At 36.2% G+C, this 26,635-nt stretch overlaps 1 protein-coding gene across 11 annotated transcripts in view; it reads right to left on the minus strand.

The window, feature by feature from the left end:
- LOC124515213 (sodium channel protein type 2 subunit alpha) overlaps positions 1 to 26,635 on the minus strand; it is an 85,671-nt gene that overhangs the window by 47,361 nt on the left and 11,675 nt on the right. For 3 of the 11 annotated variants that reach the window (XM_047083895.1, XM_047083889.1, XM_047083891.1), the window contains exons 3-13: positions 24,710 to 24,799; positions 23,820 to 23,948; positions 23,159 to 23,250; positions 22,008 to 22,280; positions 19,059 to 19,122; positions 16,907 to 17,048; positions 16,584 to 16,790; positions 14,931 to 15,218; positions 9,464 to 9,811; positions 5,339 to 5,471; positions 785 to 1,023 (exon numbers count right to left, since the gene is read on the minus strand). In XM_047083895.1, coding sequence (XP_046939851.1) covers positions 785 to 1,023; positions 5,339 to 5,471; positions 9,464 to 9,811; positions 14,931 to 15,218; positions 16,584 to 16,790; positions 16,907 to 17,048; positions 19,059 to 19,122; positions 22,008 to 22,280; positions 23,159 to 23,250; positions 23,820 to 23,948; positions 24,710 to 24,799 — 2,005 coding nt within the window. Of the gene's footprint in view, positions 1 to 784; positions 1,024 to 5,338; positions 5,472 to 9,424; positions 9,812 to 14,930; positions 15,219 to 16,583; positions 16,791 to 16,906; positions 17,049 to 19,058; positions 19,123 to 22,007; positions 22,281 to 23,158; positions 23,251 to 23,344; positions 23,437 to 23,819; positions 23,949 to 24,709; positions 24,800 to 26,635 lie in introns of all 11 variants that reach the window. The other 8 variants (XM_047083896.1, XM_047083890.1, XM_047083898.1 and 5 more) reach the window with 7 other exon arrangements.

The following is a 26,635-nucleotide window of genomic DNA, read 5'->3' on the forward strand; positions in this document are numbered from 1 at the left end:
TCACTTTCCTTTCTATCCCTCTACCATATAGCCAGTGAATGTTAACATAAATTTTTAAGTGAAAATGTATGCAAAAATTCATCATTATAAATTCTTAAATTTACGGGAAAAATTCACACAGAAATAATAATCTCTATGTGATATTTCCTCCCAAAAGAATTCATCTTCAGGTGTTTATAAATTATATTTCAAAATTATCTAACTTGGTATATTTTACAATTTGATTGACAAATGTAGTCATGTTCTTAAGAATCTATTCCAAATACCTGAGAAATACACAGAATCTTGTTATCATAGACCAATGTCCTCTATAATTCATAATCATTTTTCTTTTTAAATTTATTTATTTATTTTGAGAGAGAGAGAGACAGAGAGAGACAGAGAGAAGCAGAGAGAGAGGAGGAGAGAGAGAATCCCAAGCAGGCTCCGCACCAGCAGCACAGAGCCTGACATGGGGCTCGAACTCACAAACCAGGAGAGGATGACCTGAGCTGAAACCAAGAGTGGGATGCTTAACCAACTAAGCCAACCAGATGCCCTATAATAATCTTTCTAATGGATGGGCAATTTAAATTTAATTCTAAATCAAATTGTACATAAAATTTTTAATTCTTTCCCACTCCTTAACTGTAGCAATATATTTTTTGTTGTTGAAAAAGGGATGTTAAACTTCTGCTGTCCAGGTTTACATGGCCAATTAATTCATATTGAGGGCGATATATGAAATTCCTTAAAGCAACCATGAACTCTTTCAGTGGGAAGAGGAACCCTCAGTGAGTCTTACCAGGTTTCCGACTGACAGCACGCTGCTGAATTGCTCCGTCATAGGATAATGCTCCATGGCCATGAAAAGAGTATTTAAGACAATGCAGATGGTGATGGCCAGGTCAACAAATGGGTCCATCACAACCAGGTTGACGAGATGTTTCACCTTTAACCATGGTTTACAGCAATCCCAAATCAAACACATGTTAGCAAATTTGTACCAGCAGGGTGGGCATTTCTGTCTGGATTCTTCAAGTTCTGGAAAAAAAAAGTTACAATACTCATGAAAACTGATTACTTTCTATTGAGCAGCATTTGGTTTAAATTGAAAGTGAATTTTTAGAAATCTGAAGTTGTCAAAAGGCCTTAATGGGTTAATCTGATTGTGGAACAGGTTTCACCTATCGTGGTTTTGCTGTAGAAAACATGGCCACAAAAAGGCTAGTGAACTTTCCAAATCTATTTTGGCTAAACAGAATTTCTAAGATTCTATCTGCAATATTAAACTGTCTGAAAATTATCTTCAAGGATATCCAAAACTAATGGGTAGGACTTGGGTTAAGCTCATCCATGCTCCAGATAGAGCCAGATGCATATATGTTATCAAAGAATCCCTCTCAGGAGATGTCTTAAAATCTTTATCAGTTATCATACTGAATCTCAGTTTCTTGGATTAGGTATGTGTTTTGAGGCAAAATGAGATATTTTTGTCAGTGTCACCAGTCTTAGTTAAAAAGTTTCCAGATAAGCCTTGTAAATACAGACTTGCATACTGAACTCATCAAGATTGTTCTTCTCTATATTTCATTATTTAACTAGAGGGCACAAAAGAAGAGAAAATATGTACTTTAAGGAACTGGGATACTCACTGTTAGCACAAATCAATGTTTCAACTGGGACTTATGTGCTACTGGTAAAATACAAGAGGATTTTCGGTGGAACATATGTAGAACTCATAAATTTTCATGGTGTGAATTTATTTTAATGTATTAAAATGTGTAATTATTGTATCAAGCCTATAAAATTTCATATCAAAATACATTATTTAAGAAAAAGGTACAATGGTTTCAAGAAGCATTTCAACTAAAAAATAGGAGAGAGAAGAGAGATTGCACAGCTCTTTAAGGTGATATTCAAAATACTGAAACTTGGTAAATAGTGGCAAAGAATTTTGGAGAATTAGGAAGTGGGAGATTACTATCTTCTTGGGTAAGATGTTCTTTTAATAAACTCTTGAGTGGGAAGAGACTGGAGAACTTGTTTTCTGCCCGTGTTATTGCTTCACACCTGATTACCTGCTCTGCTAAATATGAGACCACCATTTCTTAACACTAAAGTAGAGGGAAAGATTCTTTTTTCATTCATGACATATTTGACTCTGATCATTTACCTTAGTATTACTATAGTAGCAACTGTAATATCCCTCCGAACCTGGTATAATTTACTAGAAGCTAAACTTTGTGGGAGAGAAAACAGCATATGGAATTGGTAAACATGACCACAGCTAATGATTTTTTTTGTTTTGCTGATAAACATTCATTATTAGTTAATGCTGTAAGTTTACCACTTCCCTCTAGGAGATTAATTTCCCAATTATTTTTAACAGAAGTCTATTGGAGGTAGATTCTTCAGTGATCTCTTTAGGTATTAAAATTCTTCAAGTGCACAGTTTATTCTATTTCTCTTAATATGTAATTGTGTAAATAATAAAGAAGAGTTGAGGTATAAATCAAAGGGAAAACATAATGATTAATCACCAGTTATTGCATAGATGCTTTTAAGACTCCTACATAACATCATGCTTATACTGAAGATAAAAAGATGTCATTTACAGTAAATAACAAAAGAGAAATGAAATAATGACTCTTGGTCTATGTGTAGTCAGAATAAGTTATTTTTTAAAATGCTACTTGTCATTCAGTAGATAAAAAGAAGCAAACAGGAATTGTGTAGAAAAAAAATATACCAGAGAAAAGTTCAAAAGGGAAAATTCATCCAGTGTTGCTCATCTTGACACCAGGAAAAAGTGGAACAAAGTTGTTTTAGTTCTAAAATAAAATCATTCAATTATTCATGCCAGAGAGAGAGAGAGGGAGAGAGAATGACAGGAGAGAGGGAGACAGAGACAGAGAAAAATAATTTTACATTTTAAAACAAAACAAAGCAGTCATGAAAGAACGACAGCCATTTCTCCATTATTCCTGTGTGGATTATCCGCAGTGGGATTCATTTACTTCCCAGTTTAGATATTTTGTTGGCTCTCCTCAATTCCTCAGGTGTTTGTAACTTTCCCTCTCACTATCCTTCCCATGGATGTGACCAGGAAACATTTCTATGCGGTTTTTGCATTTAAAACTTGAAAAGCAAACAATTTCATTAAATAGGAGGCTATTCATTACCATGGACAATGGAGACTTGACTGTAGTTCAAAAGAAGAAAAACAAAAGATGCCAGCCAGCTGGATCAACAAGCCTGGTTAAAAAAAAAAAAAAGAAAAAAAAAAGGAGGGTAAATTAAACCATGATTAGCTTTGAAGGAAGATCCCCAAATAAGCAAATTATGTCAACTTAAGAAACCTTTCTACTGTTAGCAGGAACAAAAATAGGAAGGACCATATTAAAGACAGCTCTAGTATGCATGTGTATGTGAAGTATTGCTAACAACCAACATAGATCAATGCCACATTCCATATAGCCAACGAAAAACAGAATGAAAATGTTGCCATTGTCCCTCACAAAAGTATAAAGTCACAAAGCTCTGCAGATATTAAACCAAACACTCAATCTCCTGCTTCCTGAATTATACATATTTCTAGGACATCCTAGGCAACTCCATTGAGATACATTTCAATGGAGAGCCATTTGGGTGCACTCATTTTGAACTCCATATCTTAATTAGTGGACAAGTCCAATCTTGTGGTGGATTGATGTTTTTCAAGTAATTTCTTATGTCAGCTCAAACTTAATGGTATCAGAAGTGCAAAGTAGGACTGTTGATTTAGACTTACCCTGTCTCCTTCTCTACTTCTTGCTTTAGGGAGCAGACATGCTGCTGACATCGGTAGCAGAACCACTGGCAGCTTCCTCTCAGTGGTTTTGCTATGGCAAGGAGCAGAAGACCAGAGAATCTTCAAAAGATTTACCTGGAGGGACAGGGAGGAGCAAGCTACTGGCAGCTGGGGGAGAAGAGGGAGTGCAAGCTAACGCAGGCGAGGTTGGAGAAGAACGTACTGAGTTTAATATTCCATAGAAATCAGTGAAAAGATTTCTGATACTGCAGTAGGATATTATAGAAATTGGGTCTTGTAATATTGACATGGCTGTGATATATTCAGCCATCTACACTGTGGGTTTTTCCTGGCTGTGACTTTTAGGCTTTGGTACTGGTATTAGTATCAAAGGATCTTTGCATTCAGACTAGAAAAGAATTATTCCAAGAATCCATCCAATACCAAGAGAAACTATAACTAACAATAAGAAAGCCATGTGCCTATGCCTCATCTCTCATTCACCATCTCTCTCTTTTTTTTTCCTTTGACATGTCTACACACACATACACACACACACACACACACACACACACACACACAGCTTGGGAAAGGGCAGAAAGAGGGAGTTATAACAGAGATAGGGAGAGAAGGGAGAAGGGGGTAAGGGAGGAGGATAGAATATATTTTATATGAAAGTATTTTCCAAGTAGTTGAAGTTGATAGTTCATATTTAAATTCACTTACAGCATGGAAAGACACAAATGTGAATTAACAAAAACAATGAAAATAAAACAATAATGATAATATTTATTAACTGCCTTCTAAATTCAGATACATAGGTGCTTTATATATGATGTCTCAATTCTTACAACAATCTTATGCCTAAACTTCATTATCTGCATTTTACTGATGGAAAAACTGTGGTTTAGAGTCATAAATTAACACATTTAACATGTAGCAGAGCCAAGAAGATCACAGATCAAGCTGTCCCCAAAGTCTTTATTTTGGCATTATAAGGTCCAGACGTCTAAACAGTATGTTAACCACTCAGAAATATAATCTGCAGCTAAATAAAGAGATGATATATTGTAATACTCTGGTCAGAGAGAGGCAAGAGTAGTTCTAAAAATTCTTTAAAAAAATGCTTCAAAGAGGTTAATATAGAATCCTAATCCACATTTTTAATTTATATTTCTGGTTAAATACAAGGACTTTATAACTTGTGTCTTAAGCAGTTAATACAATTCAAATGGGTTAGCATCATCATGAAAATAAATATTTATAATGTTACTCTTTTCATTGTCATGCATACAACAAGCTTCAACAGTTTAGAATTTAATCTACAAAAGCAGTATTCCAAGTATATCTTGAATTTGCATTAGCTTCCTGGAGACTAAATGTAAAAATCTATTCGAGATAGTACAATCTATGTGTTGTATGTGGATTTTACTTTTATCTGCTAAGAGATATAATGCTGGTATGGTATAAGGTCAGGAAGAATTTTCTTGGAATTTATGGAAGTATTTTGTTTTCATCATTACCAAAGCACCACCAAGTAGCTCTGCTGTAAGGCTTTTGACGTACCTTCCATAGTGTTGGTCAAAATACTAGCTAGACTCATTGCTCTTTGCCTTGCCGTAGGATCTTCCAGCAAGTCCATGGAAACATGGTAAGAACTGGATCGTCTCTTTCTTAGTTCTGTTTCAGTAGTTGTGCCCTGAAAATAAAATTTCAGATAAAATAACTATTACTCTTAAGGGTAGCAAAACCCAAAGCGTTCCTATAATAGGTGCTGCTTAACTAAATGTCCACCAGATGAGAATAGCTCATTAAGACATTGCTGGAATCATCATTCTTGGGAAGCGTTTGAAAGCCCATCAGATTCTCACCCTTCAGGGATGCCTGGGTTTGCAATCAAGCTGGACTTTAATTCCTCCCCCTTGGAGCTTTTGACTGGAGGGATCATGCCTACCATCATACAGATGACTTTTAGCATTCCAATCAATCTTACCTAGGACTTCAGATTCAAGCTCATTGTTCCTTGATTTACCCTCAGGTTGAATTATTAGACCTTTATAGACACATATTCATGTGGTTTAATGTATGGAAAGAAGTTTTAAGGTTTCCCTAATACTCATCAGTAACAGTTCCCCTAAAATGTGAATTCCACTTGTAAAATGTTTTTGTTCATTATCAACAGGTAGCATTTCCTAACATCCTTAACAATAAAAGTAAAATATTAGAACTAATCTGCAACTGTCTTACATTTACAAAACAACTCCAGAAAAATCCACAAAACAACCCATATCCTTGGCACTGAAACTCTAATTTAAGGCAATAACACCAATTTTAGGAACTTTGATTTTTAACCATGATAAAATGATTTGATGATTTTCTATTCCAAAATAAACTCACCAAGATTTCAACATGGGTGGAAATTTATTCCTACTTTAGGAGATCAAACAATGAAATTAATTATCACAGGAAGAAAGGGCAAAACTCATACTTTTCAAATGCAGATCTGAGGGCCAATAACAAATAAGTCATTTTTAGTTCTCTGAGGATTCTCCCTATTTCTGAAAAAGCAATATGAGTCCTGTTCATCTACTTTGACTTTACTGTGGGATGAGTAATATTATGTTATTAATCTGCATACCTCTAATGTAGACATATTCAAAAGCAAAGTTTCCACTTAACTGATACGATTGCCATTAATGGCGATAAACATCTATACAGGTCACTCTAAAAGCAATTTTCCATAGAAGAGAAATAAAATTAATGAGAAAAAATAACCCTTCTCTGATGAAACTAAAGCTCTTTAAATCAAAAGGTTATCTCCCAAAAATTAAAATATTTGGCCTGGTCAGAGAAACAATGTCTTGAGAAAAAAAAAAGGTCACTTCCAGTTCATCTAATCTGTTTTGCTCTATAGAGAACTATATGTACAATCCTAGATCTGTCTAATCTTTAATGATAGATTTCTGAACCTCTAATGATATTACTGAGGAAATTCTTAAGTTAAATTGCTTCCATTGAATTTATGTATAGAGGATACTGTGTGCTTTGGAGGGGGTCATTTGCCTTCAGCTGTTTCTTTTCTTTTTCTTTTTAATTTTTAAATGTTTATTTTTGAGTGAGAGAGAGAGAGAGAGAGAGAGAGAGAGAGAAAGAGTGTGAGCAGGGGAGGGGCAGAGAAAGAGGGAGACACAGAATCCGAAGCAGGCTCCAGGCTCTGAGCTGTCAGCACAGACCCCCATGTGGGGCTCGAACCCACAGACCCCAAGATCACGACCTGAGCCGAAGTCAGATGTTCAACTGACTGGCCACCCAGGTGCCTTCAGCTGTTTATTTTCTATTCTCATTTCCCCCTCTGCAGTCTCTGAAAACCTACTCCTTCATCTACACCTTCAGCTCCAGCTGCACCACAGGGTAGTGCCCTGCCTCTCAGCACCTGACCACAGGATTGAAGAATGGACAGGACAGAGGGGGAAATAAAAGGATCTCGCTAAGCTCTGCTTCAAATGGGTTCCAAATTGCCTTCAGAGATTTATCCTACCCTCTCTGATAGGGCAGGAGTTTTATAGTAATTACTGAAAATGCTATTTCCTGAGATTCTCTTTGTATTTATGCAAAGAAGTTGTGGATTTGTTTTTGTTTGTTCAATTAACATTTATCAAGATCAGTGATGCTCATACTTTATTATGTGTAAGAATCATGTGGGATGCTTGTCAAGGAAGGACTTTCCCTGACTTGGTTCTCTTCAGTCTTTTAGTCTGAGTAAGTCTCAATCAGCCCAGGAATCTCCATTTTTTTTTCCCCTTAAATCACTTTATTGAGGAATGACTGACATGTAAAAAGCCGTATATATTTAATGTATGCAATTCAATGAGTATACACTCATGAATTATCATCACTATCAAGGCCACAAACAACTTCAACATCTTCCAAAGTCTCCTCCCACACCCTTTATTATTGTTGTTGTTGCTGTTATTATTTGTGAGAACACTTAACACAAGATCTATCATCTTAGCAAAATTTTAAGTATACAATACAGTATCATTAGCTTATAGGCACAATGCTCCACAAATATCCAGAACTTATTTATCTTGCTTAATGAAAATTTTGTACCCTTTGACCATCAAACTCACAGAAGCAGAGCAGAATGGTGGTTGCCAGGGGTTGGGGGAGAGGGAAATGAGGTATCTCCATTTTTAAGAAGCATTCCAGGGAATTCTGATGCAGGTAGTCTGAGTGTGAAGTAGTATATTTTGAGAAACACTGGATTAAAATGAAAATGTTTACCTCCTTAGCAATTTCTTATTGTCCATTTAAGAAAGTTAAAAAAAAATCAAAGGAAGGCAATACTGAAGAATGGATAGAATGTAGGTTTAGTAGCCAGCATACCTGGGGTCAAATCTTAGTTCCACCATGCACAGGCCTCAGTTTCCTCCTCTGTAAAATGGGGATAATATTAGTAACTATGATAAAGGGTTGTGGTGAGGACTTAATGAACTAATACATGTAAAGTGCTCTGGACAGTGTCTGGTACACAGCTACGATTATTTTTTAAGAGACGTTGATATTCTTTCTCCATTCTTCCTGGTTCCTTCACTGCAGTGTTCTACTTTTTCACAATTTTATCTGAATCCAGGAAGCTTGGACATTTCTTTGGGAGAAAGTGGGACAGAGGCCATGGGAAAAAAAGTGATCAATGGCTAATTCTGTAACCCAAGTTAAGAAGTTCCTCTACTAGGTGACTAAAAGCTGACTCTGTATGATTTTATTGTGGCTTAAAGAGTTTGTCCAACTATAATAAATGCGATTGTATTAAAAAAGGCATACAAAGAAGATTTTAATATGATTTGGCAAACTATAAAATACAACCAAATGACATGGCTTGAATACTTTTATGTCAGCGACTAAATTCTAATTTAATACTAAAGCTTAAAAGCACCTTATGTTTTACAAATGAAAATGTCAATAATATATCCTTATTATATCCTTATCCTAATATATCCTTTAGTCAAAACTCTTTTTTATATTCTTGACTTACAGTCTCTTTGTTTACATAAAGAAATCATGATAGTAATATAGAAAATTGAAATCTGTTCTAAAAATGACAATACATGACCCTACCAGGTACTTTGAGTGACTTCTTTGCCACACAAAGGTACAATGGCTGGGGTCGTTTGAGTGGGTGCTAAACATGTTACAGTACTCTGACCTGCAAAGAAAAAGAATGTTGCAGGGCAGGATTTAGACGTCTTTAATGATAGTATCTACTTCAAGTGAAGTATCAAATTCTCCTTTTGATGGGACCGTAGTAACAAGATCCTTAAGCTGAGTATATAATCTCTTGCATTTCATTCTATCATATTAATGTTCTATTATATTAATTAAACATTATGTTTGATAGGTTATTGCTGTGCTTTTTGGCAAGTTTCACACGCCTGGGCCTCTGAGTATATCTTTTTCTTCTTCCCGTTTTATGATGAATACTTCTATTTAGATTTTATGAGACCCAACTTGTATTTTTAATTAATTTGTAGAAAACTCTAAATAGAACAATTTGACAAAAGAAGTTCACAGCTGGACTGAACCAACCCTAACAACTGACCTTACAAAATTCTTGCATGTGGAAATCAAACAATCCTCCCGCCTACACCACACAGGTCCCTTCCCAGTGGCTGCAGTTTTCACTGGCCTCACCTCTGGAAGGAGTTGTCCAGCTGGAGACGTGAGAGCAGAAGGCCCCCCCACCAGGGACACCACTCCGTTGCAATCCACGGCGCTGTGCATCTTCCCGTTCACCGGCAGAATGGGGAGTACCCGGGAGGCGCGGCTGGCCTGGCTGACGTTGCTGTGACGCCGCTCTCCGTGTCGGTGTGGCACAAACAGAGAGTCTCTCCGGCTGTCATTGTCTTCAAAGGTGCTGTGCTCATCATCGGCAAAGTCATTCTCAGAGCCAATATCCTTCGCTCGACCTCTGAAACTGAAAAGGCTCGCCCTACTGTTGCGTCTTGGAGAGAAAAGGGAGCCACGGATGCTCAATAAAGACTAGGAATAACAAGAAAGCAAACGAAACACAGATGAAAGGAGTTAAGAGCGGTCATTCAGAAATACATGAGACTTAACTTGTTGTTTCAGATTTGTTGACTTGCTTAATGCCAAGTCATTGGATGAGTGGAACCATGGGACCCTGTGCTCACTGCTCGTGGTGTTCTGGCACTCTCTGCTAGGCCCACCTCTTTTTGATTTGCTTTCCCTTTTTCTCCCTTCCTTCATTTTTTAAATTTTCCGCCATTTTCTTCTATTTTACACATGCCGTAAGACAGTCACAAATACCCCTCAACATTGTTTTGTCCCATTATTGGCACTAGAACAGATTTTTTTGCTAGACCCTATTCTAGAAGCCAGCCTCACTTAACAAGCCAATGGAAAGCAATTGCATATACACCTACATTTAGATCCTTTGAAGCCAAAAATACACCAAGAGCTCACTAGCGACCACACCCTGATGCAGACCTTACCACAGAGGAAAATAAAATCAAGCTTGCTGGTAAGTCTGTTTAATTATAGTACAAGGAGCAGCTTTCCCCCTTCCCTTTGCATATTTTATAAAGTCTTCATGAATAAATTAAACAAATCAAGCTGAGAACTTTATGATTCATTCCCTGATTTTCACTCTTCTGTCTCTCAAGAAATCTGAAGAGTACCATATTCACAAAAACCTGGTTTTCACTAAGTATTTGGTCACAGTCATTACCCAGGTTTCTAAATGGCTACATTGTCACTGCCACCATGCAGTTTACCTTGATTATTAAGCATAGCAGCCTTGAACACAATTAATCACTTCCTGTTTATTACTAGTCTACGTTTATAACTTTACTGTGATAAACACTTTTGCTCATCGGATATCCACTTCTCCTTCTTCTGTCAACAGTATCCTGATTATCCTTGACAATAATGTTGAGGCAAGACCATGACCCAGGCCTAGCCAATGAGGGTATTCCATAGAGAATCGTGTAAAGATGGGCAGGGGACCCTGCTTGGTCCATTGACAGCCACTTCTTTCTTTTACAATTGTTGGGAAAAGAGGTACATTTTCAATTGGGGGTGCTAAGAATATTGACTAGAAGTTTGAACTTGCAGTGGGAATCTTGCCACTGTGTTGGAGAAACCCGGGCTGAAATATGGAGAAATGCTTGGCCATAACGTGTTTTGAGCCCTCGAATCCAGCTATGCCCAAAGCTACTCACAGATATTATCTATCTGATTTAATCAGGTCTCTTTTTATTTAGGCTGACTTGAGTTAGAGTTCTATGATTATTAATAGAAAGAATACTGATTTCATCATTTCAATATTATTAGTTTGATCTTTTTCTCTCCAAAGGATTTAAAGCTAACTAAAATTATTTTGTACCTATATACAGTTCATATTCCCTGACCAACAAGTCTGCTTTTGATTTTCTTTTTAGCTAAAGAATAATGTTTCTCAGTAACGTCAATAAACATCTACAAAACATTTATAAACTTTAAACACTCTCTTATGTTATGGGATTCTATTCATTTACACAAAGAAGCACATTTACTTATTTTTTAATGTTTCTTTACTTTTGAGAGAGAGAGAGAGAGAGAGAGAGAGCCCACACACAAGCTAGGGAAGGACAGAGAGAGGGGGAGACACAGAATCCAAAGCAGGCTCCAGGCCCCGAGCTGTGAGCGCACAGCCCAATGCGGGGCTCAAACTCACAAACCATGAGATCACGACCTGAGCCGAAGTCAGATGCTCAACTGACTAAGACACCCAGGTGCCCTCACAAAGAAGCACATTTAAAGAGACTGATCTGCTCCTCCAACAGAAGTCATTTCTACTTTTCCTGTTCCCAAATTTTTTCATCTTAGTTCCAACTTCATTAGTTAAATTCCTTCTTTCCTTTATTGTTTTCCATACAAGTAATTATTTTTAAAATTTCTCTTGGACTACCCAATTTCTTTCATCTCCTTTTGCTCTTTTCACAAGATATTTTGATTTAGCTATAAAAACATAAGAATTACAGGATCTGTGACATACTGGTTATTGTCAGCTCAAAAGATAAGAAATGCTTGGCAATAAGAAGGTAGAAATTATATTATCACTCTTACTAAGAGCTTATATTTTAGCTATAAGTACTCCATTCAGAGCCAATAGAAGGATTGGAGGGAGATATGTTATAAAATTGCACACAAAATTTCTCCAAATTCAAAGGTGAATTATGCCATACAAGAGCACAGTTTACATGAGATGGCTGTATGAAAAACAATTGTGCCCCATCCGCTAGCATCAACTTTTACTGCTTGCATTAATTATATGAATCCATAACAATCAAATGCTGCACTTCAAATAAAGGATGGCCAATAAGAAAAATCTGCCATAACAAATGAATCTCTAAAAAGCAAAACTTAAGAAGGCCGACTATATCTTGTAAAGGTTTCAAAATAAAATGTCCAGATTGTCTTGAGACTTGATTAGAGACTGTTCTGTTGATTTTTCTCTCCCCTCTCCCATACTAAAAAATCAAACTGAAGCCTAAGAAATATTTCATACAATCCACCTACTGTACTGAAAAATTATAATCTTGCAATAAAAGCCTACATTATATATACTATATATGTATATAATATATATATTAATATGAAAGTATAAATGGTTACCAACACAATTGCCTTTCCATCATGCTACCACAAAACAATAGTTTTAATACTTTGGGGTCTTGGGCTTTCAAAAAATCTAAAAATGGACCTTTCATCACTGTACCCAGGTTAAGAACCTCTACCTCGCTTGATATTTTCAGTATTACTTCCAGGGATTTGGAGAGTGGGATTAGTATAAATTCAGGATTCTCCCTGTCTCTCTCCCCTCTTCCTCCCTTTCTCTTTCTCTCCCTCTTCCTCTTTCTCTCTGCCTCTCCATCTTCTTAGCTATTTGTTTGACTACTTATCAGATGAAAGGAAAGTCTTTCACTTTTTAAAAATATGGATACCATTTAAGAAACAAGTATCAGTGTGATCCAGATGGTGCATGTTGTATAAGTCAGTGATCACTTATCATGCCCAGCTAGCTAGGAAATAGTTACAAAGAAGACAGTACTGGGGAAATCCATGAGCAAAATTTATAGAAATAAGCAGGTCAAAACTTAATCTTTTCAGGCTTCATGCTTTCACCTAGAATTAGTTCTACTGGATTTGAAATAAAGCAAATTAAAGAGACTCTCTGTGGCACCTGGTGATTTGCTCTTTCAAATTTGGGCAATTTTACCTCTAGTAAAATTTATTTTATTTTGAAACCCCTTCCCTCTCTCCCTCCTTTCCTCCTTCTCTCCCTTCCTTCCTTTCTCTCTTCCTTCCTCTCTCCCTTCCTCCCTTTCTACCTTCTTCCTTTCCTTTCTTTCCAAAATGAAGATGCTGTAAAAAGGGAATCTGATTTTTAAGGAATTCACATTTATTAAGATTAATGTCTCCACTAATTAAATCATAATGATTATGACAACATGAACGAGAATGAGTATAAAGTGCAGATATTAAAACCAAATTCTATTTTAAATATGAACTAAACCCCACTAATCCTTTAATCTAGCCCATGTCATAATGTTATTTGGACTTGGAATGAATCAAGTTGACCTATAAAAATTTTACACCTATTAAATATAAGTTTTTGTGAGACTCTATACTATAAAATGTATGAAGAACAACTAAAATCCTATATATTAATTTTTTAGTGAAATCAAATGGTAAGTTGCCTTATCAGTTTTCTTAAATACTCTTTCAGGTTGGGCTGATAAAGTGGAAAGTTCAGGTGGTTCAGTATCATATCAAATTTGAATACCACCTGAACCCTTAATAACTATATGACATTGGGCAGTTATTTAATTTCACAGGGCCTGATAAATAGTGAAAGTAATATGATGCAGAGCTGTTAGTATTAATTATGATAATGTAAAAAGAATGCCAAGAATAAAACAAGCACTTGACAAAGAATACAGCCTTCTCTTTCTTTTCACATCTGTAGTTTGGGGTGATGATTATGGTACCTGCTCAGGGCTGCAGTGACAGATTTAAACAAATTTATATTGAAAGCTGCAATGCACTTTGTCTATCATTGTTGTTCTTTTTAAAAAAATTTTTAATGTTTATTTATTTTTGAGAGAGAGAGCTGAGGAGGGGCAGAGAGATAGAGGGAAACACAGAACCTGAAGCAGGCTCCAGGCTCTGAGCTGTCAGCACAGAGCCTGACGTGGGGCTTGAACCCACAAACCGTGAGATCATGACCTGAGCTGAAGTCCGGTGCTCGACCGACTAAGCCACCCAGGCACCCCTATCTATCAGTGTTGTTCTAATTGTCTTTGTTACTGTATAGATACTAAGGTTTCACCACTGGTGAAATTGTCTTCTGAGAACCCGTATTCCTGGTAATTCTCTTGGTAATTTCAAAATTTAAGGATCCTAAATTTCAAAGTTTCCACAGCTTGTGTTAGTACATAAGCCACAGGCATCCAGTGAACATTTACTGCACTGTAGAATCAAGGTATTCGTTCAGGGCGAATCCCACATTAAACATGAGACAGATAATCAAGTGCCACTCAACACCACTATTTATTTAGTGTCATAAATATTCCTCAGTGCATTTCCACCTAACAATTTTGGCTACACTTCTAGAAAAATTTTGCTTCAGTTCCCCTTGAAATGAGGGTCTGAAGAATGATTCTTCCAATGAGGTTTGTATGTGAATGGGAACAACCACACAGATGGTCTGAAAGAATACACAGTTCACTTCTAGGAACCTGCCACTCAGAAAGCCCATAGTCACTGGGTCCAGGCACAGCAGCATAGCTAAAAACGGATGGGAACCATCTGCTGAGAATTTCTCATGTGGAAACTTGCCCCGAGATGTTTGAGTCTTCAACAAAACCTCAAAACCACAAACCTTCCCAAGCTCAGTGGGGATCTACGCTCTAAAACTGCTTTCTTGGGATTCCAAAAGTCACAAAACTCACAAAGTCTCTGAGGGATCATTACAATTCTGAAAGCACTGTGCCATCCAGGGGTAAGACAGCGTTATTTCTACCAACTGCTGGCGTATCTTTAAAACATGGCTTGCTACGAAAACGCAATTTGTGTAAGCTAATAATATCTTTACCTGGTGTGGAGAAGAAAACCTCTTTTCATATGTCAGCCTGCTTCCTTCTAAGGAAAAACGGAAACCTTTTCTTCTTATGCTGTCTTCGGATTCCGATTTGCGGACTCCGTCTTCTTTGTCTTCTTCTCCAGACTGTTCTTTCTGCTTCTTTTTCTTCCTTCTGTTTTTCAGCTCTTTTTCACTCTTGGAGCTCAACTTTGATGCTACTGAAGAACTCTCTGAGAAAACGCCTATCCCGCCGGCACCACTGAACTCTCTTGATTCAGCAGATGCTGCCGCAGCTGCTGCCTGGAAGGGCATGTGGTAAATGGTAGTTGCATACAAACCTTGCGAAACTCTATCCATGTTTACTGCTTAATTTACTTTTAGTATCATGAATACGATCTTGAAAAACAATTCTCCATTCTGGTCCATATGTTGGAAAACAACGCATTGTCAGTAGACCAATTGAAGAATTAAAGTCAATAGACACGTGGAAGATGATACATGTGACTTTGATGGAAACTTTCAAGCTCTGGCCTCTCCATATGCTCTCTAATTATTCAATAATATGAGCAAGACGTTCAACTATCATAACACAGTTTTCTGTGACTTAACCACTATTTTAAGAAGGAAAGAATTCAAGAATTAAAGGTTTCCTATTTCAACCTGATCCATCACACTTCCACTTGACAGTCACTTTTGGCACCCTTCTAAATTAGTGAATTTAGTTCAACCAAATATTTTTATTTTAATAAAATTTCCCCCCTCTCTCACTTGAGTATTTCACTAAGAAATTACAACAAAAACACGTTACATATCATATATAAGGGAATCCCAGATCATGGCCTCTGAATGAATTTCTAAATTATAACAGCACAGTTTTTGGAAAGATATGGTGTTCTATGTTGCTGCTGTTACCCCAGTATATTTTATCTATCTGACCTTTATTAAATATTTAGGAGACTCAGTATTAAAAGGTAACTATAGTTAAGATCCAAGAAAATCCAAAAATAGGCAATTGGATTAGCTAATGCCATTAAGTCAAGGAAATATAATTTGGAGCAATTCTTGCCTTATTCTGAAGTCTTATCAAATCCAAATTAAATTATTTTTACAGGATAGGAGGCAAAGCATGTAGTGATTTACTGTATTTATACACCAGCATTTTTCTTATGCAATCCATAAACTTGCATTAAGCACCCTTCAAATAAAAAATAAATATTAAATAGGTCTTTGTTTTTTCAGATGCTAGGAAATAACCTTCTGAGCTTGACTCTGGTTTTCTGACCTTTCCCACCTCTAGTGACACTAATGAAGAAGTAACTAGAACAAATTCCTCTTCCCCAGAAACATTAAGGAAATGCTCAGCATGTAGGTTTAAGTACTTTGTGAGCTTGAGCAAATGAGGAGTCACAAGGGAGAAAAAAAAAGTCAACAAAGCAATTATAAATTCTCCATGTGTTGATGCCATCAGATTGACAGTAATCATCAACATAAAATAATAATCTCCTAAAAACCTAACAGGCTTTTAACACCAAACACATATGACATGTTTCAAATGTCACTTTTATCCACTACTGATTTTGTGTACTAAATGCCACTGTCCTCACCGGTGTGGTCAGAGGACTGAGATCAACAAGCACAAAAGAGCTCCATGCTTGCTAACTATACCTGAGCCTCCTCTTGTTGCTTTTTTAACTGTTCGAGCATCTGTTGAAATTCAGCCTCTTTCTGTTCTGCCTCTTCCAAGGTGGCCTGATTCTGTTCCTCGTAGGCCATGGCCACCACAGCCAGGATTAAATTTATCAGGTAGAATGAGCCCAAGAAAATGACCAGCACAAAAAATATCATGTATGTTTTCCCAGCAGCACGTAGTGTCTGCAAAAATGTAAGAGATATTTATGAAATTTTATATAGATGTTACAGCTTTTATAGCAATTCTCTTGATCTCGGTATTTCATGCCTCCCAGAAGAATCATTTTATCTGTTCTCACCAGTTGGTAAAGGTTCTCCCAGAAGTCTTGAGTCATGAGACGAAATAAGGACAAGAAAGCCCAACTAAAGGTGTCAAAGCTTGTATAGCCATAGTTGGGGTTTCTACCAGCCTTCACACAGATGTATCCTTCTGGGCATTGGCTGTAATTAGATTAAAAGAAAGTCAGGACTGAAAGTCTGCAGGCTGACTTCCCTGTTTTTATAGACGCCAATATCTATTTTATATGACACTAGGGAAAATGGATTTCTCTCAACTTACCCAGCACTTAACCCACTACTATGTGGGCTGATTTACATAATAACAGAATATATTAAGACTCTTTGTGGATTACTCTGTGATTCCTAATTGTCATTATATTTACCATGTCTCCATATAAAAGCAATCACATCATGATTAATATCTTCTGGGACTTACAGACGTGATCAGAAAAATAAGCCTACAGGGAAAAATTGATTTTCACTGAAGATATCTAGAGGCAGAGTGAGTCTGTGTGTGTGTGTGTGTGTGTGTATGTGTGTGTGTGAGTAGGGAAAAGGGGTGATGGAAGGATGGGTGAGGGCACATGGAGAGGAGGGAATGACTTTGCATATTGAAGATTTCATAGTTATGTCCTTAATGATTAAGCCAAACCTGGCCTTAATATTGTGCCTGACGCTTCTGGGCTACATGATCTCAGGTAAATTTCCTAACTTTGCTAATCTTCAGGCACCTCATTTATAAGAAAGGGCTAATAATCGAAATTGCCTTGTAAATAATTTTTTTTTAACATTTATTTACTTTTGAGACAGAGAGAGACAGAGCATGAACGGGGGAGGGTCAGAGAGAGAGAGCGAGACACAGAATCTGAAACAGGCTCCAGGCTCTGAGCTGTCAGCACAGAGCCCGACGTGGGGCTTGAACTCACGAGCCGTGAGATCATGACCTGAGCCAAAGTCGGACGCTTAACCGACTGAGCCACCCAGGCGCCCCAGAAATTGCCTTGTAAATATATAAGCATTGAATAAGATATCATATGTAAAGCACTTAGTATTACAGACAAGGAATTAAAATTAGTTTGTTTTACTTATCACTGGGATTTGGAGATAAAGGCAGCACAATATTTATCATATGAGTCAAATGTAAAGCCATTGGAAATTTTGCTACAGGTATTAATTATTAATAGCCACAATATCATCTTCCATTGAAAAAACATTAGAATTCTTTTGTGATTCTAAATTCTTGGGAAATAGGGGAAGGTAATTATTTCTCTGAATCTTCCTCGGCTTTAGCTCCAAGGGCAATACTTCTTTTTTTTTTAATTTTTTTTAATGTTTTTTATTTGGGGGAAATAGAGAGACAGAGTGGGGGAGGGGCAGAGAGAGAGACACAGAATCTGAAAGCAGGCTCCAGGCTCTGAGCCTGTCAGCACACAGCCTCATGAGGGGCTCCAACCCACAAAGTGTGGGATCATGACCTGGGCCGAAGTCAGACGCTCAACGGACTGAGCCACCCAGGCGCCCCCCAAGTGCAATACTTCTTAATAACAAATATTCACACATCAATCATAATAATCAAAAGCACATATTGAGTGCTATAATAACTATTCGCTAATCCATTTAATTCTCATAGCAATTCTATTATACTAACCATTTATCACATGAAGAAACTAAGGCACAGAGAGGGTATATGTTATTTGGCGGAGTCAGGCTTGAATCCATGCAAACTTCCCAGTCTATGCTCTTAACCACTTTGCTAAAAGATGCTCGACATACACTCACCATGACTCAGATACTGTCATTATCTTCAGAGATCTTACATCTGAAGCCATGGAGACTACATTAGCATATAAAAAATATCACACTTACAAAAGTACATGCTTATGAATTCCATTAACTTAATCTTCTAATACATATGTACTGCTTTTTCAATTTTCCATTTAACTAATTTGGAAGATTAGCTGTGACCTAGTATGGAAAAATAATTGCCGCATATGAGTGTGTGAAGGAGGTGAGAATCCACACTTATTTCAGCTATTTTGAGAATCAGCGTGAAGTAGAATTTATGGAGGGCCCTGAATGAGGAGTGAGCGAGGGCTGGGTGGGTGGGAGGTGGCGAGTTATTGAGGCTGATGGAGCAGTGTGGACTGAAACTCAATACGAAACATCACTTACCCTGCATCCGAGCTGTTGCCACAAAGCAGAGCGTCATTTTGCCCTTCCAAAAAATAAAAGTGACCTATTTAAAGAGGGAGGAATTGAAAGAATCATTAAAAAAGCCCTCAAAACACTTCAGCCATTGTGTTTAGGTAATAAACCTTACAATTTTTTCAACCATAATGAAATGGATAAAATAATAAATATGTATATGGGCTGAATGAAAATATTTCAATAATAACTGAATACTAAACAAATACCAAAATACAAAGTCTTCAATTAAATAAATGTTTAGAAAATGTTTAAAAATAATTTGGGGCTGGGGGAATGAATAACTATATAATATTCTCATATCAGCATTTATTGCAAATATAAACTCAAATTGCTTGGGATGGTTAAAAAAAAAAAAAGAGTTGCCAAATTAAGGCTGGTTGGCACAAAAAGTGAGAGAAAGGGATGCCTTGTTGTTCTAAAGTGCTTCCATGCAAGTAAAATTTTACTTTATAAGTACTTTTTTTCCTGGACTCGAAATAGATTCAGACATTTTTTTTTCCTCCCAGTTTTAAGTTAATTTCCTGTGAAAAGTGGCTTAGGTGTTTTTTCTTTCTATGATGCTCTATATAAGTATTGTGTTTTGGATTTTGGCATGATTACTGTCTTTCAAAGGAACAGAATAAACTTGTTTCTTTGAAGATATATAATTTTCTAAGTATATCTAATTTCTATTCTTTTTTTAAAAAAATTAAAATGTTTATTTATTTTTGAGAGAGAGAGAGCAAGCAGGGAAGGGACAAGGCGGGGGGGGGGGAACAGAACATCTGAAGCGGGTTATGCCCTGAAAGCTTGAGCAAGCCCCATGCAGGGCTCGAACTCATGAACTGCAAGATCATGACCTGAGCCAAAGTGGGACACTCAGCCGACTGAGCCACCCAGGTGCTCCTATCTAATTTCTATTCTTAGGGAATACCTATATATAACCTCAATAATTTGCAAAGATGATCTTATAAAACAAGCACATACATAAACATACATATTTACATATTCTCATACAAAAGCACACCAACACAGAAACATTAAAACACATACATGTACCCACAAAAAATTTATTGTATTTAGGACTACTTAAAGCCTATGTTGAAGGAATACCCTAACATATTATGCAGGGAAACCTGGGTCATAGTTTTGTAAAACGTTTTAGAGTTCACCTCACAATATGTACCAAAAAATATTTCCAGATTTTTAAAGATTGAAGATTTAAAAACAAGTCCATTAATTTAATATATAAGCTTTGTAAGTGTTTTTTTATGTAGAATATATGGGGGGCTGCTTTACATGCAGAATATCTAAATGAATAGTTTTACGATCTCTGAACTAAGAAGCATTTTCTAAACTTAAGTAGAGAAAACTGAAAACAAATTTGATGACTAGAAGTGAAAATCACTTAAATATCAAAAACAAGTAATAAGATGAAAAAGAAACTATATTTGCCAAAGAAGACAAAATGCTAATGTGCTTGATAAATGAAAGAATTCATGTGAATTCTCCAAAATATACTATCACTTGATGAACTGAGTAAAAAAATCAACAGGTAATTCACATTTTATGAAATATATAACTTGCTAATGATACTAATAAACATAGTTTAAAAATTCTACTGCAATTAAAATTAAGGAACAAGAAGATACACTTTTCTTGCTACCAAAGGGTTTTAAAATACAGTCACAGTCAATATTAAGGGGAGTTCAGTAAGGTGACCACTGTGTAAGGAGTTTACAGTGGTATGATCTCTTCTGAGAGCAATTTGACACTCTGTCTCCATAGCCTTAATCTGGTTATACCCTTTGACACTGCCTTTCCCTGCCCTCCCCCTTTCCCAATATTCTATTAATAGAAGTTTATCTGAAGAAAACAATCAGGAAAAGAGAAAAGATTTATGTGCAAATATTGTTATTGTGCTGTTATTATAATATTAATAAATAGGAAACCCCATAAATAATATTTAAAATTTTTTATTTATCCAATGAATCTTAACTTCTGTGATAGAAATCCTCCTAAGAATATTTACTCTTAAAAGATGAATATAATTTGGGAAAGGATAAAATTTCACATGGTTCTAAAAACCATGAAGGATACCTTAGAACAAGTATCCCAGTGGAATAGTGATAATCTAAGGACCAATGGAAATTGGCTAGCTAATTGTATATGGAGAGGGAGGAACTTGGACATCCAAATTTCAGAGAGGCTGGCTTCAATGATAAGAAATTATATTGAAGTATATGATATTGTATGTTTATTCTGATGTCCATCCCTAAATATAATCAAACTATACTGATAAACAACTCTAAAACAATGACTGACACCAAAAGGATAAATTGGAATAACAGAAGTTGGGTGTGAGTTTATGCTTTCCTATTATCAATAAGCGAATGGCTGGATTGGGGTTGCTTAAATTTCTGATGAGTACAAAAATTTAGATTTTCATCTCGGTGAGTGACTTCTCTATTTTCAGGCATATCATATGCACGCAATACATATAATGAGTCAACTGAATAGGGCCAGATTATTTTTCCCCAGTCTTCTTAACAATGCACTTAAGCACAATACACTGAATAGTTCAAACTACTGGTTTATTTACTACGTGACTGAAAACTCCTGATTAATGCCTAGCCAATATTTTTTTTGTTTATGCAACATAAAATTGTATTGCTTTCCACACTGGTTTAGGAAAAGATACATTTTCGAGTGGTAACTTTGATCATACTGATTGATAAGATAGGTAAGGGTTTAAAAAAGCAGTAAAATATCATTATCATCTCATATCATAAATATCATTTGATTTCTGTATTGCATGTGTTATCTAAATTGGTTAAGCCATTTGGTTTACATTAAAATGGAGACAATTTCTACTATATGTATTTTTTAATATTTAAAGAACTAAACAACTTAATGGTTAAAAGTATATCTTACTTTTATCCTCAATGTATTCATCCCAGTTAAACATGCTCACTGTCCTATTGAAAGTGGTACCATTCCCATCCAATGAGTTATTAAAGAAGGAAGTGATGTTTATTTCAAAGGATGAATTATCTGGGGGCCATTGCAAACATTTATTCCGCAGGTTGCCCATAAACAGCTGTAGTCCTATTAGTGCAAACACGCTCAGACAGAACACGGTCAGAATCATTACATCAGAGAGCTTCTTCACTGACTGGATCAGGGCCCCTACAATGGTCTTCAGGCCTATGAATAAAATCAAAGGGAGGAATTTAAATATACTATTCAATAGCTACTTTACCGACAAAAACATCATGAGCTTGTCCTGGAAAATAAAAATGTCATGCAGAATGCCAACAACATTAGTTTAATGTTTGTGATTGAATAAGATTTTCATGAAAAGCCTGCTAGCTGGTGAAAATGAATGAAAGCAGAACTTGTATGTCCATTAGAAAACCGTGAATGGAAATGAACCAAAAGTGTATTTCCAAATACCCCTCAGAGCAAAAGAAATGATTTTATTATTCATGCTTAAACACCAACCTTGTGTAAATATTTTGCTTTTATTTGCAGATGTCTTACTCCCTAACCTCTTATTGATTTTAGAAAAATCTATATGAATAGAGTAGTAAGAAATCATGAAGTCAATGGATTATGAGGTTACATATTTGTGAATTCTGCAAGCTGGAATATGGGTTAAAAAAGGAAGACATCTGAAAACTGAGCCCCATGCAGCACTCATGCTATCTCTCACTCCTTCATTTATCTGCAGATAAGATAATCACCAGTTTTGGACCTAAATGGTCAAATTTGCATGAGTCTGAATGCCTCATAGTTTAGCTTCTATGCGGAAAGCTTGACGTTACGGGATGCAAACCATGTAGCCTGTTACTGCAAATGCCTCATGCAAAACCTTGTTAAACTCAAAGGCTGATTTAGAACGGTCTTAAAGAAAGCAAGAAGTAAAAAAGCAAAGAATCAAATCCATCCAAAATATGATGTCCTGATTCTTGCGTTTTTACATATTGATTTGCAACATCTGACAACAAAAGGCTATGCACAAAAGCTGTGATTGTAGTGCCAATGCAGCTAAAGTCAGCCTCGGTGTTTAACCTAGCTCTCACCTGGAATGACTGAAATTGTTTTCAGTGCTCGGAGAACTCTGAATGTTCTCAACGCTGAGACATTGCCCAGGTCCACAAACTCTGTCACATATCTGTAATAGGGAGTTCACACACAACACAATAACAAAACACAAGAAACAGTTGGAGATATAAGGGGCCTACCACCTTATACCAGTTTCTTCTTACCTGGAATTACAGAAATAGTTTTCAAAGCTCTCAAGACTCTGAAAGTTCGAAGAGCTGAAACATTGCCTAGGTTTACAAATTCTGTTACATACCTGTAGAATTAAATCAGAGTTATTCAGAATTTAGGGAAATCTAAGTCTATGTTGGTCTTTCATCAAGACCTTTTCAACTTCAATGAGTGTTGGCATCAGATTTCCCAATTAAGAGAAAAAGGGTGTTGTCTTCAATCATAATCTATGTTACTTCGGAAATTTTATTACTCTACAGTGCAAACTGAATCAAAAGTTAGATAATTTACTACTAGATTCCTAATTTCTCCAAAGTGCATAATTGATTAGAAGAAAAATATTCTAAATTCCCATGATAACTAAGAAAAATGCTTGATCTGTCAATGGAAGCCACCAAGGAGAAATACAGCATGGGCTCCCATCAGTGATTTATTATTCCAGGATGGAAAATGTATTAAGATACTTACGCAAAAGTAATGACTGTGAAATCCAACCAATTCCATGGATCCCGCAGAAATGTGAAATCTTCTAAACAAAAGCCCCTTGCAAGTATTTTTATAAGTGATTCAAAAGTATAAATTCCTGTAAAGGTGTACCTGAGAGGAAATAGCCAAGCCCACATTAAAGATCTAGTATGTAATTTACATGTACATGTTTTAAAGGAAACTTAACAAAAAAAAAAATTAGAAGCTTTCAGATGGGTCTATACTAGTCTCCCAATGATGTAAGAAGCTTAAGTAGAGCTTAAGGCAAAAGAAACATTACATTCTGAGAGACATTCTCATTGACTATAAGTAAATAAGTATTGTATTTGCTACATGAACTAATTTGAGGGCCCAAATAATATGCTTCTTTTCTTCCCCAAATAATATGGTTCTATAGGACAGTACCTGAAATACTCTAGCTTTGAGTCTGATTTAAGCAAATAGGTATTAACCTCCAAATGAAGCACTGCATTTCATAAAATATGCGTCATTTAGAGCCATGACATATATACTGATAAAACATAGAAAAGTGATAGCCATGACAAAAAGAACATACAAACTAGGCATAATTTTTACCATTGGATATTAGTAATCACTGATGACATTCAGAAGGGTATGAGACTCACAAGGAAGATAAAGGGCTGCAAATATTGGCAGTTGAACAAGTGCAGTAATTTGAGCTAATGAATGAGCCACTGTAAGCTTTGCCCTATGGGAAAGTCGTGGTTGAAATGAACTTTGAATCATTGTTTAAACTTGTCTGGTTAGGAGTAGCTAGTATGATTTGCTAAAGAAAATGATGGGGTCTCAAGATAGTAATTTAAAACACAAGGGTTGACAATACTGAAAAATATTTTTTATTTTCTACTTACTCCACATTCTTTGTCCAGTCTGGAGGGTTACTCATGGTCATAAATACACAGTTGGTAAGAATGGTGCACATAATGAGCACATTGAATAAAGTAGAAGAGTATTGTCAAGGAAGACAAAGATCAATGGGAAATCTCACTCTTATGCCCCGCCTTGCCTTTTACACCATGAAGTTTAGAACTTTTATGCTCTTATTATTTTATTCTTCAGTTCATCTTTTCCATTTCTGTAATTCAACAACCACATATTTAGGCCATGTCAGGCCAAGTCATCAACTATTTTGAGGCCATTTAGGTGTTTTTAATAATTGAGAATAAAGATTTGGGTTCACCGGTAAATAATTTATCAATTTAAGTTGTTTTTAAATGACAGACTCAACAACTGAACTGCAAGTTCAGCATGTCTAAATCCTGACAAAAATTCAACAAAAGAATTTAAGTGATGAATTAAATGCATTATAATTCCATTAAAAGGATCATGTTGGCAGAATGCCTTTAATAAGATCCTTTCTGAGTGGAGGGTATAAGTGCTCATAAAATTCTGAACAGTAAGAAAAGGTGGCTGGTATTAGTGATGGCATTTCTTGGGTTTGTAATTGTGGCCAAATGACTTATTGAACCTAATAGTTGGTTCAATTCTCTATAGAAGTGAGAAAAAATAACCATTTCACTGGATTGCTATGAGGATTAGTTAAAATATGCAAAAGCTCCTACACTTAATGTGCTCAATAAATTACTTTCCTAACTTCCTGAATCATAGAGAACACTACTTATAACATCTGGTTTGTGTCACTGTACCCACTTGGCCTTTGTAGACATAGCCAATGCCTTTCACTTTCCTTTACACTGAAAAACAACAACAAAAACTATGCGAAAATATTCAGTAATCAATTAAAATGACTTTCATATATAATAAAAAGCACAAGAAAGATTCAGTTGTAATTATGCAAAACAACAGCCTTTATTGATGTAAACTTAAACACAGTGATAAAAATCCCCGAGATTGAATAAATGCTGTTCGTAACCCTAATTACTTGTAATTTTTATTATACATTTTCACATTACTGACACATAACAAAATAGTAACATGATTTTAAGTGCAGTAAAATGCGCCAGTGAGTAGTCAATGTTGCATTAATCTATAATGGAAGTTTCTTTGCACCTACAACTGCCTTTAGTCAAAGCAAGAATTCATTTTTTGCTTTTACTAACAGTGATATAAGGCGCATGCTTAATTCTCAGCTTGTTCAAATGCATCCACATGCAAACAGTCCTAAGTGAACGATGTCGATCAGCCACGTGAGGGCACTACAGCCTAGAGAACACTAAGAAACACCATCTCGAAGAAACCTATTTTTCCTTAATTGCTAAAAATAAACAAAAAATAAGATAAAATTGAAGATGATTCGCTATTAGTATATACAGCCAGAAGACCTTCTGTGTCTGCTGGCCTGCAAGGTTCTACTAGAGAAAATAACTCCCTTTGGCAGATCGGCACCATTCTAAATGCATGATTCTGAACCTCAACAGTCCTCTACACAGTCCTGCATTTCTCCACTTAGCTCCATCTCCTACCCTCTGCAAAGACAAATTCATTTCATTCATTCTCCAATTCAAACATTCTCCAATCCCCTCTGACCTCCAACCCTCTTCCTTCCCTCCCCACCTGAAGCTGATGTCCTTATCTCTGACTTCACTGAAAAAAAAGATAGACTGCCATATCTCTACTTTCCACCCCTGAGTTGATAAACTCTGGAGGTTTTTGGACTTATTCTTTCTTCCTTCCTGTTTCAACAGGGAATGTTTTCAATTCCCTCCACTCATACTCTGGACATCTTCTTCCTTTCCAGAATACTTCAGAAATCTCTCATCTTTTATCTTACCTTCATTATCTCCCACACTAGTGGGGGCTTCTGATCAACATAAACT

Source organism: Lynx rufus, unplaced genomic scaffold (assembly GCF_022079265.1).
Source record: "Lynx rufus isolate CCGP_SWC_20201006 ecotype Redwood Valley unplaced genomic scaffold, mLynRuf1.p SCAF_2, whole genome shotgun sequence".
In the NCBI taxonomy this organism is placed as follows: domain Eukaryota; kingdom Metazoa; phylum Chordata; class Mammalia; order Carnivora; family Felidae; genus Lynx; species Lynx rufus.